The 19,431-nt window shown below is 35.9% G+C and overlaps 1 protein-coding gene across 3 annotated transcripts; it reads left to right on the top strand.

Moving 5' to 3' along the window:
• The first annotated feature begins 733 nt into the window (after positions 1 to 733).
• Positions 734 to 18,399, top strand: LOC113113159 (NK1 transcription factor-related protein 2-like). 3 transcript variants are annotated; one of them, XR_003293554.1, is made up of 3 exons: positions 734 to 853; positions 5,755 to 5,866; positions 18,341 to 18,399. XR_003293554.1 is itself a non-coding variant. In XM_026279333.1 (2 exons), exons 1-2 carry the CDS (start codon positions 9,186 to 9,188, stop codon positions 11,570 to 11,572), a joined length of 819 nt encoding a protein of 272 aa, XP_026135118.1. In that variant the 5' UTR covers positions 9,105 to 9,185; the 3' UTR covers positions 11,573 to 11,873. The 3 variants fall into 3 exon arrangements, 1 of the variants encoding a protein (XP_026135118.1); XR_003293553.1 differs by lacking the exon at positions 18,341 to 18,399 and adding an exon at positions 10,974 to 11,103; XM_026279333.1 differs by lacking the exons at positions 734 to 853; positions 5,755 to 5,866; positions 18,341 to 18,399 and adding exons at positions 9,105 to 9,405; positions 10,974 to 11,873.
• The last annotated feature ends 1,032 nt before the right edge of the window (positions 18,400 to 19,431 follow it).

The following is a 19,431-nucleotide window of genomic DNA, read 5'->3' as shown; positions in this document are numbered from 1 at the left end:
TATATATATATATATATATATATATATATATATATATATATATATATATATATATATATATATATATAGTTTTGAGAATAGATTTACTAAATAAACTTAAAAATGGCCAAGGGCAATGGGCAATTTTTTTTTTTCATTTTATTTTGCCCATTCATGAACCTATTATTAGTGAAGGCTTTAACATATATTTTATTATTTATCTGAGGAACTCAATGTAATCATGTAGCCTACACTACAAGACGCTATTTGAAATGTGTATCATGATTGCCCCAAGGGGATACAGTTTATTTGCCACACGATATAGAAATCTACCTTATCAGGGCATGTATTCAGATTGTATTGGTTAAGTTGTCACACTGTAAAAAAAAAAAAGAAAAAAAAAAGTTTTTATATATAATTACATAAATAAATAAATAAAAACAGTAATTGGTACTGGTAATTTTCTGCCAAAAAATTAGTCTATCCATTATCATTAGGCCACCCATATCATTTTAAGGACATTTCTGTTACTCTAAAAACACAATGCAATGCAGTGAATATTTTTTAATTCAGATAAAACACCTATAAAAATCTATATGGAAAATGCCTTCTTATTAATGCAGTATATAATGCCCCATATATTTTTTATTATTTATTTATTTTTTAGACTGTCTTTATTTTGACTTCTTACAGTTAGTCTATCCTGGTTTCCCATGAAGCACTCTCTCTCTCTTTTCATCTCTCAGGTCTTTAAACTGGACCGTTGTCATTGCATCCCACAGAGATTCAAACGCATATGCCCTGACAGCTGATCTCTTCATAAAACACAGCACCACATGGAGCCATTTATGACCATCGCTATAAACACCAATAGGTTGGTAATGAGAAATGCCAATAAAAATCTCACCCTGGAGATCTATTACCTTTAATGTTAAAGATAAGTGGTTCTCACTTCCAAACAACGCGAATCCCATTTCTTAAATATGGTGCAATATGTCAAAAGCTGTCAGTGCAAAGTGGGCAAATATAACCACGCATGGATTAATTTACCAATTTCTTTGTGTTTGGATGTGTGTATTTATAGTCAACCTTCTAAAATAATTAATGGTAGCTAAAACCATACCAATTGTAAGGTAACTGATTGTCTATAGAGGTTTTCACCCTTCATTGCTTTAACCTAAAGACCATGTACAAACACTCACACACTGTGATTGGGGTATAATTTGGTCTCTGATGATTGTCCTTCACTGGTAGTTAATCAGAATGGCAATAATGCCCCAAGGTCCATATGTCCATATGCCCTAGAGTCACAGGATGGGCCCTGCAGGCATCAGTACACATGAGTGACCAACCAGCACATCATGAGGACTGACCACACTACAAGCACACATCATTGCTATATAGAGTCTGCTCTCCTTGCGGGAAAAATTGCAAAGGTCAACTTCTAAAGCAGGAAGGATGGTGGAACAGTTGTTGATGAGGGTCGTATCACTGACCGAGTTTAAACTGACCTATAATTCTCTGCAAGCCATATAACATATGAGAAAAGTTTGTCGTACGTGATCAGTGCATCTAACATCAAGGTTAGAGAAGTCACGCTATCATGCTCCCTGAGTTGAGAGAGGCTTTTATTTCATAAGCAATTGCATTATCCATGAATCTGTCCATCTCTGTGATAAAAAAGATAGGATTATTAAATGACATAGTTGTTGCTGCAAATCAAAATTTACTTTCATCTGTCAAGGCCAGACATAATCATGTACTTTATTTTAACTGAAGTGCCATTTTTAGGCAATTAGGCGGTATAGAAAGCATGATACCTTAACATCATAAATTGGTTTACCATGTGATATTTTATGTTCTTAGTCGATTTTATATAAAATAATTTATTTATGAACATAAATACAGCTAACTTACTTACATAGTTATTTAAACTACTGTTGCGTGTAAATTTTTGAGATGAAAAATTATATTTTTGAATTATATGAAATATTTGATTATTAATGATATACAATATTGTACATGTATGTCTTATATCTATAAACATCATTGGGACATTTTATCAGAATAATATTGCATAATTAGAAATTTCTTTCAGTGTTTCTTTCAGTGTTTATCCTAGGAATTTGTATTTAAAATGACAAAAGGGATTAGCATTACTTTGTGCAATTTAGAAGTACATAGGCCTACTGAAAAAATATAAATGTTTGAACTACACGAGGAAGCACAAGGTCAAGTCTGGGTCTGGAGGAGAAGTAATTTTGTGTGTGATGTTATGCTATTCTGCTGTGTTGTTTTAAGAATACATTTTACAGTATTGAAACATGCACATGTACGCACACTTTTTGCTCATGGCATAGTTGTAGACCTTCCTGGGTGAAAAAGAACTGAGAAGGAATGAGAGCAGAGTCACTGGGGGAAATGGCTGGTGAAGACTATTGATTAGTAAGAATTGGCTGATCCAGCGCTCAGTATAGCAATTATACTGGTGTCAACAAAGAGCAAAGCTATGAAAGACCTCCACCTCTGCCTTCTACAGCATATGATCAGACGTAGAGTACATCCCTTCTCCGTGAAACTGCTGATGGGCATTTCATGACAATCAAAATGAATTTATTCTTGAGTCCTGGAACTAAACATGCTACAGAACTGATTAACAGAAGGTTAATCAAAACATTATTTGGGGGTAATCTCTTAAACTTAATCCTTTACGTTTGGTTCAAATTCCTTATATATATATATATATGTATATATATATATATATATATATATATATATATATATATATATATATATATATATATAGACACACACACACACACACACACACACACATACACACACACATTCACTGGCCTTTTTATAAGGTATACCTTGCTAGTACTGGGTTGGACTCCCTTATGTTTTCAGAACTGCCTTAATTCTCTATGGCATAGATTCAACCAGGTGTTGGAAACATTCCTCCGATATTTTAGTCCATATTGATACGATAGCATCACGCAGTTGCTTCAGATTTGTTGGCTGCACATCCATGATGCGAATCTCCCGGGATGGACGTGGTCAGGGACAATACCCCGGTGGGCTGATGCTCCAAAAAAGTTTGCTAAGAAAATATCCCCCACACAATTACACCATCACCACTATTTTTTGGAATAGCTTGTATGTATTTTAATTAGGGCTGGTAATTTAACTCGTTAATTAGATTAATTAATTATGGAGAAAAATAACACATTAAAATTATTAACACATTTAATGCACTTGTCCCGCCCCAGACCTATGTGGATCATTTACTATTTCCTACAGTAGATTGATGACTAATCAAGAAATTGTTCCAAGGACAGCCAGTTTTAGGGGTAGTAAATAATCATAATGAGTGATAAAAATATAATTATAATAAAATTAAATGGTACATTTGAGCTTAGAAAACTTCTAGTGATCATTTCTGATTAATTTCAAAATGTAAAGATTACCTTAATTTTAACATAATTGCAGATAAATTTGTGGGACACATTTTCTCACGTCTCAAGAATAAGTACATGCCAATTCTAAGTTTTGCACTTTTGCAAATTTTGGAAAAGCATCACCAACAGAACAATCTGAAGGTGAGGGAACCGTAGGATAATTCCTGTGTGTGTTGAAGGGACAAACACAATCCGTTTCCTCCACAAATAGAGATGCATTCAGATCTGCCTCCTTCCACTCCATCAGCCATGCCTGACCAGTTCTACTCAGTATCTCTCTCTCTCTGAACAGCCATAACCATTAATCCCAGACACCCTATTTATACTGCCTAATTGCGATGAGTATGAATTATCAATTATAGTGAGTACCTAATTGCCCTTCATAAAGTCAGCCTCCCCCTGGCTTTAAAGGGGGCTGTTTAAATAATGTTACTAATAGCTCTCTTCTTTACATGGAGAATATATCTTCATTTTTGAGCTCGCAGAGCGTGAGAGTCGCTCGTAATTTAAAGGGGCAATTGAGAAAAGGCATGCAGGTGGTTCCAGGGGGACTCGTTAAGATTTAATGAATTATGAAGCGACCTTCTGCGAACAATGAGCAATCAATGGAAGTGCTGAGTGACAGAACATCACATTGACTGCAGCCCATAACCTCAAGACCATGTGTAATTCTTTCTTTTACACTCTACATTAGCAGTGCACTAACCCGAGTGTCCATTCACAGAAGACTGTGATTATGCTGCATCCTCTCTTTATGTATAGCATCTGGGGATGCACTTGATCTCAGCCAATGAAGTCTGGCACCTCTGCATACATTTAGTATGTGAATCTCTAAACACCTGACACAAAACATAGATGTGTGTGCATTTCCATTGTGACATACGCCAATAGAAATTTGCTCTGCTAATGGAATCCTGCCATTTCTACTGACAGTGAAAGACCACGGCAGACATGGGGAAAGGCAGAAGTAAATTCAGGTTCTCAGAGGAGATTTCCCTTCCCCCAATGTCACATAGTTAAGTTAGATTTTTTAGGAAGACCATTTTGTTTGATGGCCAACTCATTTTATGTAGTTTTCCATTAGTCTCAATGCAATTTTGTGGCATTGAATTATATTCTATCGAGGGCCAGTGTCAAATCTTTTTTCAATTCACCACTTTGTGTTTTTATTGACAATTTAAAGATTTTGTTTGTTCTCTGTTTGTTTCTTTCAGAAATAGAGACTTATTCTCTTTAGCTTTTGTTAAGTGTACAGTTATTTAATTTGTTTTGATTTATTTAAGAATTTTATTTATGAGAAATTGTAATTTTCCACCAGCCCCTCTTGGAAAATATTCTATTCTATTCTATTCTATTCTATTCTATTCTATTTAAGGTCAGTGTCATTTCTTTTTTCATTCACCACTTTTGTGTATTTATTATAAATATTATTTGTGTTTATTTTTTTTACAAATAGAGACTGATTCCATTTTGCTTCTATTACATTTAAAGGTATTTTATTTGTTTCTTTTTATTTAAGGAATATTGTTTAGGAAAAAATTACCATACCAGCCCCAGTTTTTGAATAAATTCTATTCTATTCTATTCTATTCTATTGCGGGCCAGTTTCAAATATTTTTGCATTCACCATATTGTGTTTTTATGGACAATTTAAAGAATTGTTCTCTGTTTGTTTTTTTTTTTCACAAGTAGAGACTGATTCTGTTTAGCTTTTGTTAAGTGTAAAATAATTTTATTTGTTTGGATTAATTTAAGGAATTTTATTTATGAGAAATTTTATCCATAATGTAATTTTCCACCAGCCCCATCTTGGAAACTATTCTATCCTGTCCTGTCCTGTTCTGTTCTTTTTTAGGGTCAGTGTCAATTTTCATTCAACTCTTATGTGTGTTTATAGACAAATTAAATATTTTATTTGTGTTTGTTTCTTTCACAAATAGTGACCGATTCCATTTAATGTCTATTAAGTTTAAAGTTATTTTATTTGTTTGCATTTATTTTAGGAATTTTATTTAGGAAATTTTTTTTACCATAACAGCCCCAGTTTGAAAATTAATTATATTCCATTCTGTTCTGTTCTACTCAGGAACTGTGTGAAGCTTCATTTCAGCAAATATATTATGGTTAGATTCTCTGAAGTTGTTTCTTCTGTCATTTACATGCTTTGGCTGTAGTGATAGCTGCCATTTAATCATGTACAAAGTCTGTAGAGTGAACTGACCTTTACCTCAGGGAAAGAGTGTGTGTTTGTGAAAAGAAAACCAATGTGTGACAGTGTCCCCTGGTGTAATTGCCCTATTTTGCTTTGATCCAGGTCCTGAACAAATCACCCAGCCACTTTCCACATCTGCTGCATGTCAGCATCTGCCAGACGCACTCACCCGTCCCGGACGCTGCCAGCAAGCCTTACACCTGCTGCTGAACAGGTAGAACCGTTAACAAACAATGCTGCCGACCTTGTGTTCGGCCTAGACGTCCTAAAACATCACTCTCATAATTCCCAAAAGTTTTGGTGTAATTCTTTCTGTCCAGTTTGTTTTTGGTGCTTACATGCTATGAGTACAGCAATTGACCCTTCGTAAAGACACGCCTCCCTTAGTTACTGTTCCTACGTCTGACAAGCCATGGGGCTTGCATGCCACACATCGTGTTCTTACGCAGTGAAATACATACAGCATGAAATAAACATGAATTAGCATTAGAAGAGGTCTTGTTTTCACCACAAAAATACATCAATACACACCATTTTTTAAGTTCAAGTCCACCGATGTAAATCTACTCTTTCTGGTTTTGTTTGTCGGACAAAATGGCTGATTTAGTGTTATGACTGATCAGATCACCTGTCAATCAAACTCCTGGCAAAGGGTCAGTTGGTTTCCAGTTCTTTTGTGTTCATGCATTTAATAGGATTCAGAGGCTTTTGACCACTGTAGACAAGTACTAGCAATTTATTTTTTAGATAAATCTTAACTATTCTGTAAATTAAATTTTTATATATATATATATATATATATATATATATATATATACTTTTTTTTTTTTTTTAAGGAAATAGGCAGCAGCAGGAAGGCAGCAAAAGAATACTATCAAAGTTTTAGGAAGTTCAAGTTTTAGGCTTGGGTTCAATGCAAATTAAATAGGACTACACACACCAATCATACTTGACTAAATTACAGTGTAAAGACAGCTGTAAATAGTTAAGTAAATGAATTGATGATGAGAATAATCCCAATTCTGTATGCAAATAGATGTACAAAAATAGACCAATCACAAATCTGTATGCAAATATTATGATGATGCCATAGGTGTAAATACATATTTTTTTCATTTTTTTTCTTTCTTTTTTTTACTTGCTGAATAACTTGATCAAGAATAACAAGGTTTATAAAACCTTAAAAGCACAGCTAAGGCCTTAAATTATCTATACAACAAAACAGAAAGATTGAGGACAATCAAAGCAATGCTGTTTCACTGTAACAAGCTTTGCTTTTTAGAGACAGATAACTCTTTACACCCCTTATAAGATTTTTAAAGTCTACTTTCCACATTTTAAGATTTTTAGTGCTCTGAAGTTGTAATCTTCAAAAGAGAAGATTACATTTCAGCAGTTTCCCATTCTATTGTCTGTCTGCACTCTGGATAGGAATCAAGGGACAAAGCCAAACAAAGAGTAAATGCCCATCCGTAAACAGAGCTCCACTTCAAGACGAGACTACATGAATGATCCGATGTTTAGCAGATCTTCCTGGTGCTCTGATGGGTTTATGGGTCAGGAGGTGGGGAAGCTGGAACAGTGGGGAGGTTTGTCTGTAAGTGTGCCCCTCTCCCCAGGCATTGCACACAAAAGTATTCTTCTTGGCTGCTGCAGCTGCTGTCCTCAGATTCTCCACCTTACTTTTTGTATGTTCTTTATCTCCAGTACCTGAGACTACGTTGTGCCCCCTGGGCCACACTTTTGTGCTCTGGTCTTCTGTAAACAGATGTGCATAGTGTCAAGCCTGCAGAAATGAAGTTGTAAACTTGCAGGAAAGACTTCAGCCCCTATTCTTATGGAGCTCACTCAATGCAGGCTGCATAAATATGCTAATGCAAGCAAACAGTCCCTGTTCAGACAGTGAGCGTCTGAAGTTTGACCATGTTGCAACCACAAAATATACACTGCAGGCTGCCAGCATACAAATACAGTTGAATGGTGGTGCATGGGAGGTTAAGTCAATCTGTTTCATGAAGTATAGGAGCAGAATCAACATCTGTCATCTGAGAAGTGGACAAAGGATTGATGCAGCGTTTGCACGTGTGTGTGTGTGTGTGTGTGGTATTCTGACAATGCACTTGTCTTTTTGATTTACTATAGATATTTTCTCACTTAAAGCCACTTAAACATTGAATTTCATTGCAGTAGAAACATAACTAAGTCATGTTTTCTATTCTTTTTGCAATTAATTTTTAGTAGATTTATGAAGTTAGTTGACTTCAAGTTCGCAGGTGTAGTTAATCTTTATAATTCCCCTTAAAATATTTTCCTTTAAAATGTTCATATATTTTATTGAATGCAATGCTATTTATACTTTCTTAAATGTTAGTTCAACCAAAACTGAAAATTCTTCATTTATATATATATATATATATATATATATATATATATATATATATATATATATATATATATATATATATATATATATATATATATATGTATATGTTTTTTTTTTTTTTTTGGTCCAAACGTGATTGGGCTCCATTGACTTAACTGTAAGGCATTTAAAAATATATATTTTTTATGTTAATTATCCATTTAAGTGTGGCCCCTCTATATATCTCAGACTTTCATGTATTTTATGCTAGTTTAGGCTTTCCTGTCTTGGGAAATGAGTCAGTAGCTTATGTTATATTTTATTTTAATGTATGTATATGTTTTGGTAAATAGACTAGCAGAAGTAAATCACTAGCTAGATAATGAAACAGAAGCGCTTTGAAGGAGAGCTCCTCATTTATCAGTGCAGGACACACGCTTATTGATTCATCCCAAGCTTTGGCAGATTGATGCCACGTTGTGAATGTGAAGATACTGGCTTAAGCTATTGACTATGAAATAAGCCAACACACTCTACTGAAACCATATAATTTATTTGCCAGAAAAAAATATCATTGACAGCAAAATTGGCAATGATAATATTTCTAATTTGTTACTGAAAGGCTGATTTTATTGTCGGTAGTAACAAGGATTGAAGGATAGAGATATTTTTAATTACTGTCATTTACTGTCATATGACAGAAATCAATGCCAATCTTTGATAAGTACACTTAAGTATTATATAGCTCACTCAAAAACCCTTTACAGTGTAAAAAGAAAAAAACAATTCTTGCAAGTGTTCTTTGTTAAACATATAGGCTACTGAGCAAACGATCACTGAAGAGTATAGGCTAAGGATTAGATGCAACAGTTTCTTGAGTTATGTCACTTGTCAGTCTGGGAATTCGTCCGTGTTGTAGCCTATTGATTGAAATGAGCGCAGGTTTAAGTACCGAATGCTCTCAGCCAATCGAAAGGGATCCCATTAAACGCTCGTGTTCACGCGTCTCCTCTAATGGACCTGTTAAAGAGCTCAAGCACACCTTCATCCACTGATATCTGACCGCAGCGCCTCAGATCCGACCAGAAGCTGCCTTCACTTTCTGTGTCTTGCTTTGTAAGAGAATAGGCTACAGAAATAAGATATCAGAAATACTACTGGAAATTGGAAAATGCTTGAATATCAGGAGTCCGCAGTGAAAGCAACATCAGGTCATCGGATTTCCTTTTCGATTGTTGACATACTGGATCCTAAAAAGTTCTCAAGTAAAAAATCGCATGCTGTGTCGGAGAAAGAACGGACGTCATCTTCAGGTGACACGGAATTGGGAAGTTTGAAGGAATGGCGCAACGGGAAAGAAAGTACTGAGCTTTCAATCTGCAAAAACATAGGTGAGGATATATGATAAATAATAATAACCAAAACAGTGTAAAAATTAGACCCTTTTTTTTATAAAGGGGTCAACTTTTAAAATAGTTTCTCAATGTTTGACGACATTCAATTAAACGTTGTCTCGCATTTTAAACTAAACACTAGCTAATATATTTCTGATGTGTAACTTTGATGATGTAACAAATAATACTGCGTGTTTTGTTGATACACTGTCAGATACAGGCAGCGATCTAGCAGCTGTTACTATGGTTACTACGTACCTCCTGACGATCGCGACTTCTGTACACGACTTGTAGTCCACCTTTTTAGGTTACTGAAACATTGTTTTTAAATGATTTTGAAACGTGGCACATATAAACTTGTATGTTCAAATAATGCATATTTTTGAGACCTCCGCAACCGTTTTCTTTAGAGGATAGGCTATGCCTTTTAGAAGTGCCATATCCTTTACAATTCTGAGAAGAAAAAAAACATTCTTATTATAGGCTATTATAAAATAGCCTAAGAGTTTGAATGTATTTTCACATAGGCTATAGAAAAAATACATTATGGTTAAACATCATAATTTCAGCTGTAGATATCCTCCAAACAGATCTTTTCTGTCATTTTGTGTCATTAGGTGGTAGAATTTGACCTTCCCCTCATTTCCAAGACTGCGTTTTCTTTAAGCAGCCGCCGCAGAGTAAGTGATTGCCACTGGGACAGTCAGGGCAGATAATTGTTTAAATCGTCCCACTGAGGATGCCTGCGCTCACTTTGATCGATATCCCATTACTGGATGCTGCATATCTCCCTCCAACAGCTTGCGGCTCCAAACTTCGAACCCCTGCCATGTCTGATCCCAAATATCGTTCGATTAAAACTTCCCTTTAAATAGATGACATTTATCGATCTGCCGACAAATATACGGTATTTATGAAACTCCATTAGCGCGTCATGGCTTAATGGCAAAGCTGGATTTAACTAGGGTTTCTTTCCACAACATGACATTTGAGGCGATTTGTAATTTGAAATTGTTGAGGGATCAGTTTTTTTCTTAAAAATCCTCACAGTTAGAACCTCCCCCTATTCCTGAACACGACATTTATACAGCACCCCTCACATTTTTTTTTTTTTTTTTTTTTTTTTTTTCATTGTCAGCACATTTATAGATGCCAGATACTTTTCTTCAGCTAATCACTGGACAAGATTTATTATCTTGATCTTATGTTTATTGTCATTTTTTATTTGTTATTTATTTTAATTTTTTTACTAGGGCCTTACTTCACTAATAAAAAAAATGTGCAGCCTAACTATTATTAGGCTAATTCAGAAGAATTAAAATAATAAAAAAAACTCTTAGAAGACTTCGGATTTAGGCCAATTTTACTCTAAAATAGCCTAATAATTAGTAGCCTTTCACCCAAAGCACCAATCAGAACGCTCTGCAACCTTCTAATTTCACAACAAACTTTAAAAAAAAAAAAACTTAAAGTTAAAAACTTAAGTTAAGGTTAAAGCTTGTTCAGTAAATAATTGTTTTTATTATTTATTTATTATTTTATTATTATTATTTATTTTTTGACAGGTGATCAATCAACTGATGACCATCAAAGTTGCGTCAGACTCCATCCTCCTGATCCAGATGTTGACTTGGACTCATCAGCCTCGCTCAGAAATGTAAGATCGGGCTTTTCTTGTGAAGAAGCGGAGGCAGGAGAAGAGAGGATCACTCCAGCGCCGGATGATCTGTCGCGTGAGCGGCGGCGTCGGTCAGATCACAGCTGCGCGAAGCCGCGGCGCGCCAGAACCGCGTTCACGTACGAACAGCTGATGGCCCTGGAGAACAAATTCCACACTACGCGTTATTTATCCGTGTGCGAGCGCCTAAATCTCGCGCTGTCTCTGAGCCTGACCGAAACCCAAGTCAAGATTTGGTTCCAGAACCGAAGAACCAAGTGGAAAAAGCAGAACCCTGGTGCTGAGAGTTCCCTGCAATCCGCCACGAACTCTCTATCCAACATCAGCCCTACCTGTGGGTCCACATCTGCCCTCCACCCTCCATTCAGCACCGGGAACGTCTTCTTTCATTCTGGTCCGGTGCACCTGGCATCTTCCGGAGGGCTTTTCAATCCGTTTTTGCCCGATGGTTTTCTCCAGCCAGCATTCTTCCCCCCACACTTATGAAATCTGGAAGCAGGAATGATCGTAGACTACGTGTAAATGTGAATTCATAAAGTGGATTACTTGTTCAGAGATCCTCAGCAGGATGGGGTTGGCTTTGGCTTGATGTAATAATTGATTAGGCCTAAAAATATTTATAGCTGTTTTCCTTGATAGTTAAGATGGATCCAACTCTGGGCCTCAAGAATGATAAATCTGAAAGATCTGCTCACACAAACGCAATAGATAATCTGAGAATCAAATCATGGACTGGCCCACACTGGCAACTGGATTGTATATATTTATTTTTATTTTGTATATATAGTTTGTGTCAACAGTTTGATACATTACTGTGGATTAATTATCAAAAACTTTAAGTAACTTGGATTTAAAGATATTAGCTACAGTATGTAGAACCACGCTAATATCATCAGTAACAATAAAATGTGAATGAAGGTCTTTTCTTTCTTTTTTTCCTTTTTTATCAGACGGATATAGACAACGTATATCGATCACCCTGAATCTCTATAATAAACAGTAGATTATTTATTTTGTCTACACCAATACATCACGTCTATTCTCTTCATTAGCACTAGGAGGCGTCACGTGAAAACTTGTAGAAGAGATGAAGAGACTTAATATATGGTGACTGCGATTAATAGCATCCAAAACAAAAGTTTGTGTTTACATATAAATACACACACACATACATGTAAATAGGACTATATATACATGTGTGTCTGTGTGTGTGTGTACATATATTGCATAGTGCACACATACACACACACATTATGAAAAAAAAAAAGGTTACATTATGCCATTAGTCGGGATTAATCATTTTCTAAGTATGCATATGCATTTCTAAGTATAAACATTTCTAAGTATGGAATTTTCAGTATGCAAACAGGGAACACTGACTTTCAGACTGCTCCGTATATTGTGCACAGTTAGCAGTTTTTTTGTATAGATCAATGGAGCAGCAGGAATAACAGCTCTAAAGTGTCCGAGATCAAGAGGGCCTGGGAAATATCGATCTGAATGCCCCCGCAGGCATCTAGAGCTATAACAGAATATGACCACTAGAGGACAGTGCGAACTCAGATGTCATTAGTTTGATTTAGAATGAATTGGATTCAGGACTGTGTGGAATTAATTAATTAATTAATTTTATTTGTTTGTTCTCAGAATGTAACTTTATATATATATATATATATATATATATATATCAGATCACAAAAGATCAGACACTATCAAAAATAACGTTTTATTTTTTTCATGAAATGTATATAATAGCTGGTTAGAGGTATTGTTCTAACAGATTCAAATTAAACATACCTTTAATTTAGATAAATTAATTGGAGGGTAATTAATGTAAATTTTCACCAAACTAGTCTTTGAATATTTTGAAATCCTTCAGTTTAACCTTCAAATCATGTGTTTTCTCAGAAGAGATGATCTGACATTTTCTCATCGTTTGGAACTGATTCCGGCAAACACTACAACTTGGTTTCCAAGTTCAAGTTTTTTGTTTTGTTTAGTTTTTTGTGACTGTGATATCATGTGGGTTGTGTGTGTGTGTGTGTGTGTAGGAGTGAAGTAGGAGTTTAATCCAGCCCTTATGTCCTTGTGTTTCTCTGGCTGAGTGACATTCTGTATTGTCCTGGCTCTCATTTCATCAGCTGTTCTCCAATCTGGAACCCTGTGGATCCTCACCTCCTCCTGCGGATTTCATGTGATAGTCCATCACTTCAGTTCTTTTACATTCTTTCAGAATAACTTGGTCCAAAACTTAAAGATGTTTTCAAAGAGTATTTGGTTGATTTGTTGGGACTGCTCTTCTTTTTAAGTTCAGACAAAATTGTTTTGAGGTTCTCATAAAAGTGTTCTATCAACTTTATCAGTCAGCTCCTGCTGGTAAATGTTGTAACGCCATTAGGCAGAAAAAGTTTTTTCTTCTCCATTGATATACATTTAAACTTAAAAATAAAGAACTAACTTACTAATTATATTATTTTACATTACATAACATTACATTACATTATATTATAGTAAAAACAAAGAATTCTTGTTTTTAAGTAAATAAATAAGGGGATATAAATTCACTTAATATTCTTTATTTTGGCTTTTTAATACCCATCAATGAAAAAAAAAGGGATTTGATAAAAACAATTTTTTTTAACTATAATAAATCAATTATAGTAAAAACACGAGTTATGTTTCATCAATACCTTCTTTTGAGTGTGTCGTGTCATTTGCTAGTCAATCTAATCAGTCACATGATTGTCACTTCTACATTCTTTTTAGAATGATTCAGCTGAACTCTACTGAGGTGAATGAAGATCCTAATGGATTTCCCTCTCCAGGTATATTAAAGGGAAAGTTCACCCAAAAATGTCAATTCTGGCATTAATCACTCAACATCATGTCGTTCCAAACCTGTAAGACCTTCGTTCATTTTCAGAACACAAATTAAAATATCTTGATGAAGTCCAAGAGCTTTCTGTCTCTGCAGACAGCAATGCAAATGACACATTCAAGGCCCAGGAAGGTATTAAGGAATACTTTTTGTGTGCAAAGAAAATGAAAATAATGACTTTATTCAACAATTTCAAGATTGTACCACGACACTGGCGTTCTGACATAGAACCCGGATGCGCTGCGTCCTGTTTACAAGCAGAGGAATGCACACACATTTTCATTCAAAGTGCTCAACACTGTTTGAAAAGTCATTATTTTTTCATTTTGGTTTAATTAAGGTAGTGGTGTGGAAATTTCACACTTTGCTTTTAAGAAACAGTCTATTCTTTAGCTCAAGAGTGTTTGTGAGTAGCATATAGTGGATACTGTGAATGAAAGATGACGTGAGAGAGATGGTGGGGTGGGAGATTTACAGTGTTTTCTATTTTGAGGCAGCTGGGAAATCAGTGAAGTGTTTTGGTAAAGGAATAGCTTGTGAGTGTATGCCAAGGCTTCTTTAGTCACCCTATTCCTCTCCCATTGATTCATGGAATGCTGGGATACATGTGGCCTAATGTGGGGCAGTGCAGTCATGCACAAAAAGCTGAAGCAATGCCTTTAAAATTGTTATTTTCCTAAAATGCGAGTTCTGAATGAGTAGATCTTTAAACACAAGGAGGACCACTTCACATAGAGGCTTTTACACAAACATGTACAGGCCAAGATGAGACGCAGACTCTCAGCAGGAGTCTGGCGCATTTTGTGACGTCTGAAGAGATCTTCGGATATTAAATCATGCTTTTATTTTGGTCTTCTGTCCTAGGGCAATGTTTACTCTTGTGTCTGACTCGCACATCTATGTGTTTCTTGTTTGTGTGAGCTCTCATTGAGAATGACTACACACTCTGCCACAGTGGGGAACAGTAAGAGGACCATAAAACACAAAATATGAAAGCCTCCCTCTATGTGTTGTTCTTCTGATTTGAACTTTTGTCTTCCTTTCATTCTGTTTTTACTCACCTCAACAATAACTCAAGCTGGTGTTTTTTCTTTCTATCTGAGCTTTCCGTTCTGTGAATTGTTGCTTTTCAGATTGTACATTGTACAACTGCAGTAGCATCTTGGGTAAAAGCTAAGACTGTGCTAACTGTCAGAACGTGAAATTATTCATTTTAGTTAATACTGTTCTGACATCTTAAAGGAATAGTATTTATGAAAAATTTCTGGAAATATACTCACCCTCAAGCCATCCAAGATGAGCTTGTGTTTTTGTTTGTCATAAGAGATTGGGTTAAATTTAGCATGACATCACTTACTCACCAATGAACCTCTGCAGTGAATGGGTGCCGTCAGAGTGATAGTCCAAACATCTGATAAAAACATCACAATAATCCAAATAATCCCATCATAAAGGCATTTTCATTTTAAACCATCACTTCTATTCAGTCCATAATCCAAAATAACACTTCCTCCAGTGAAAAAGCCCATGCCCTGTTGACCTCTTAATTCAAAATTCACCCACATATTTGTAGGACATTATGATGAAAAAGCAATTTTATAAATTGAGGACTTGTATTTTTACCGAAAGAAACAGTATGAAATTAAAAAGGTCATAACTATAGATATGTTTATTTACAAACTTACAAACTTAAATCCAAAGTCATGTGGATTATTGTGATGTTTTTATCAGCTGTTTGGACTCTCTTTCTGACGGCACCCATTCACTGCAGAGGATCCACTGGTGATTAAGTGATATAATGCTAGATTTCTCAAAATCTGTTCAGAAACAAAATCATTTATATCTTGGATCTCGGTTCTCTATGTTTTGGAAATGGTTTTATCTGTGTTTATTTGATTGATAGAGCGGTCTCTCAGGCAACACGTTTCATTATCTAGAGAAGTACACTAAGAATGACATGTTTTCATGGAACTCATTGTGGATAACGCTCCAGAGAACCACAAAAGGCCTTAATAAATTGTTCTGCATGTTGTATGTTTTCATTTTCAGCAGTTTAATGTTCAGTCTTTTCTTCATTATTATTATTGTTATTATTATGAGCATAGTCCTTCTGCAATTAATCTTTAATCTTATTAGATGCATTGGATGTTATTGCAAAATTCTGCCAGTAGGGTCTCCGTTGAGTAAATTGTTTGGATTTTGTTTTAGTGCAGTGTTGCAAGCTACACTTCAACCAGAATTATTTTATTTTCTAATTCTTTTAATAACAATAATGCACACAGTTCTTGACCGCATATTAATTGAGAGGTCTTTAAATAGACTTATAAATTATCTGCAAAACAGCTAAAGGGAAATTGAAAATGGTGTATCTTAACAATTTATCAGTGCATATCGTTCTATAGAAAATAGTGTTTGTTTTCTTTGTTTCGTTTAAATATAGTAACTTGCTTTACCTTTGTAATGACTTTCCTTTTCATTCACTTAAACCTATAGCTTTTGGTGGATTAAATCAAGTCCCAAATATTCCAAATATTCAGTACTCCACATGTCTTTCTTTCAAGAGTTTCTTTTCTCCCCAAGTTCTCTATAATTTCACCCCCACTCTGTTTGTTTTAACTTTGTTTCTCTCAGTATTTTCAATAGGCGTTAACCGTCTGGAATGTGTGACCGGAAGCGGCAGTAGATCTTGAGGCTGTACTAGATCAAACTCACCGCTGGTCAGAGGTCAGAGGGCCTTTTTGAGCACTAAAACACCTGAGGCACAGCATTTCTGTCAGAGATGTGGACCAGAGCGTGTTTACTCAGGGTCAGCATTGCAGGGAACAACAGCGCAGACTGACATGACATAACAAAGCTATACTGAGCATGTTGGGACTACTGGACCTAGGGTAGGTTTATTAAGAGAGTCTAGACCATGTGGGCTTGAGTTTCAGAGGTGATGTTGTTTGTTAGTCAAATTTGTTTTGATAGGGTCTATCATGCAGTGCTTTATGGAAGCCCCTATACAAGTCTACATCTATCTTTAGGAAGCTGGACATTTACAAGGACGATTTTGTTAGAAGGAATCACAGCTGACCACACACTGACTCTCCATAATGCCACAGTGTCATGCCTGACATACCTGCCTGAGGTCTACACATGCACACATTTGCTGAGCTATTTTAATGAATACATACCACTGACTGCTAATGTTTTTATATATAGAATAACTGTAAAAATAACAGGCCAAGTGCTAACGCTCCTTACATAAAATATGTAATTATTTTTAGAGTATATATACTGTATATATTTAGTATAAATACCGATGTAGTCATCTTCAGAACAGCATGCTGGTATACAGGTCAAGTCCAGCTGAAATACACCCAAGAGCCCGATCAGTTTGAGGACTCACACTGTGGAGGGACATTGTCCAGAACATAAACTCTTAAGAAAATAACATGTGATTCCTAAACTTGAACTCACTCCTCTAGGAATATATGATTTGAAAAGTCTGCTTTGGACCGGTTTACCCAAATTCCATCTGAATGGGTTCATTTTTAAACAAGTTTCAACACTGCCAACCTCAGCATTTACTTTGATTTACTGCAGATGATAATACCACAGAAATAATGGAGAATCAGCAAATGTTATGTTCCCTTAAAAAAAAAATTGTCCTAGTGATTTCGCTGTTTTGCTTAATGACTATATTATATCAAACAGACTTGAAAAATCTCAACCCATTTCTTGTTTGGAGACTACCATAACATTTATACATTGTTCTTATCCCTATATAATTGTTAAAGAAACTATTACTACTGTATTAATGCATTTATTTTATGATATTAAAAGAATGCTTCTAGTTCAATAAAAGCTTTAACAACTATAAAATATTCATATTCAATTTAACAACAATATAATATACAAAAATTAGCATCTTAACCATCATGGATGCATGAAAGTGCTTCCTTTAGTCTACACAAAAAAAGGAATAGAGTTTGTGATTAAACAGGCCTTATCCAATGATTCCAGTGCCTGTGCAGGATGTCCTCAGTAAGGATTGAGCCTTCTTTAACTTTCACGTGTTTTTCCACCCCTAAAAAATACACAAGCAACTTATGTTCCCTGCCAGCCTTCCCGCCTCTGCTTAGACATCTGCCTTCTGACCTTTCTCTGATGATTCCTTTCCCACTTGAGTGATAGACACACACACACACACACACACACACACATTCAACCTAAACACCGGAGCGCCCACACACAGGAAGGGTTAGCGATGTAGACTGATATTCAGTTTTTCCACTGCAGCTACAATTAGATCAGGTTATCTGAGGAAGGATTGTGACTGTTGTCTGTGCTGCTCTGTCGCTGAAGTAGGGGGCTCTGTTTGCTGTGTTTAGGTTCCTGCCAGGAAGAGTGTCCTGCCCCGGAGTTATAGAACACGGCCGCACCATGTAAGGTCTGATACACTCCACTCACACACGTTTACGCTTACAGCATCACTTTGCACCACATACACTATAGCCTGGCCTTAAACTGAAAAAGTTGCCACTGCTACATTTCTGTCTGTCTATCTATCCATCTATCTATCTATCTATCTGTCTGTCTGTCTGTCTGTCTGTCTGTATACTTTGGTCTCCCTTCTCATTGTCCATTTGAAAAGGTCCAATATAGCTACCCAGTCTAGTGGGAAGACATTTGGATATAACTGGGCTTGACCTGAGATAAAAAAAGGAGCAACAGCACAGTCCGTCTGGCTACCATCATAGAAGCTTTTTTGTTGGGCTCTTGAGCAACAGGTCAAAAAGGAAAGGCCATATCTGAGACAGGGAAATGACTCCAAAGCGGAGATCTAAATTCCACCAGATGTGGGCAGTCTGAGAGGAAACCTGATGGTCTGACATAGCAGAAGATCTTTTGGCTTTGTTCCTGAGTGTTCAAGGCAATGACAGCACTGAGAATAAATGAATGAGTCAGATATTAGTCAAAGATCTGGTTGTTCACATTAAATACAGTGTAAGTTATTTTCCTAAAAGGCTAAAAAAGAGTGGGGGAACAGCTTGGTATTAAAAGACAGTCCTTCTAAATCGAAGTCCATGAAATAAAAACAATACAGTTCTAAGAGAGAGAAGAGATAATCAGCCCATTTGAATTTGTCAAGTGGATGTCTTCCAATCACTATTTTCCACAAAGAATGAGGTCTAATAAGAAGCCTCTACAAGATACCTGAGTAAGTGAAAATAATCCCCCCTTTGAGAACGGCGTGTAAAAACACTTCTCTAAAAATATAACATGCCTAACCTGAGGGGAGACAACAGTGTGAGAAGCAGAGAGAATAACACACACAGAGTGAAATGAAAGCAGGAGTCAGTTCAGTTTACATCAACCTGAATCTCCTCATTTAAAGAATGTGAGCGCAGACCGTGTGAAGTGACAGTCTATAAAATGTAAGCAGACAGAGAGATGGTAATTAGCGTGAGTTTGACTCTCT

The sequence above is a fragment of the Carassius auratus genome, chromosome 13 (assembly GCF_003368295.1).
Source record: "Carassius auratus strain Wakin chromosome 13, ASM336829v1, whole genome shotgun sequence".
Taxonomy (NCBI): domain Eukaryota; kingdom Metazoa; phylum Chordata; class Actinopteri; order Cypriniformes; family Cyprinidae; genus Carassius; species Carassius auratus.
Note: the sequence above shows the minus strand (reverse complement) of the source record. Positions and strands in the feature narration are given on the sequence as shown.

Excerpts from the sequence above, each read along its gene's own strand:
- LOC113113159 (XM_026279333.1), top strand. The coding sequence starts at position 9,186 with ATGCTTGAATATCAGGAGTCCGCAGTGAAAGCAACATCAGGTCATCGG. Across the intron at positions 9,406-10,973 it reads TTCAATCTGCAAAAACATAG|GTGATCAATCAACTGATGAC; the intron begins GTGAGGATATAT and ends ATTTTTTGACAG.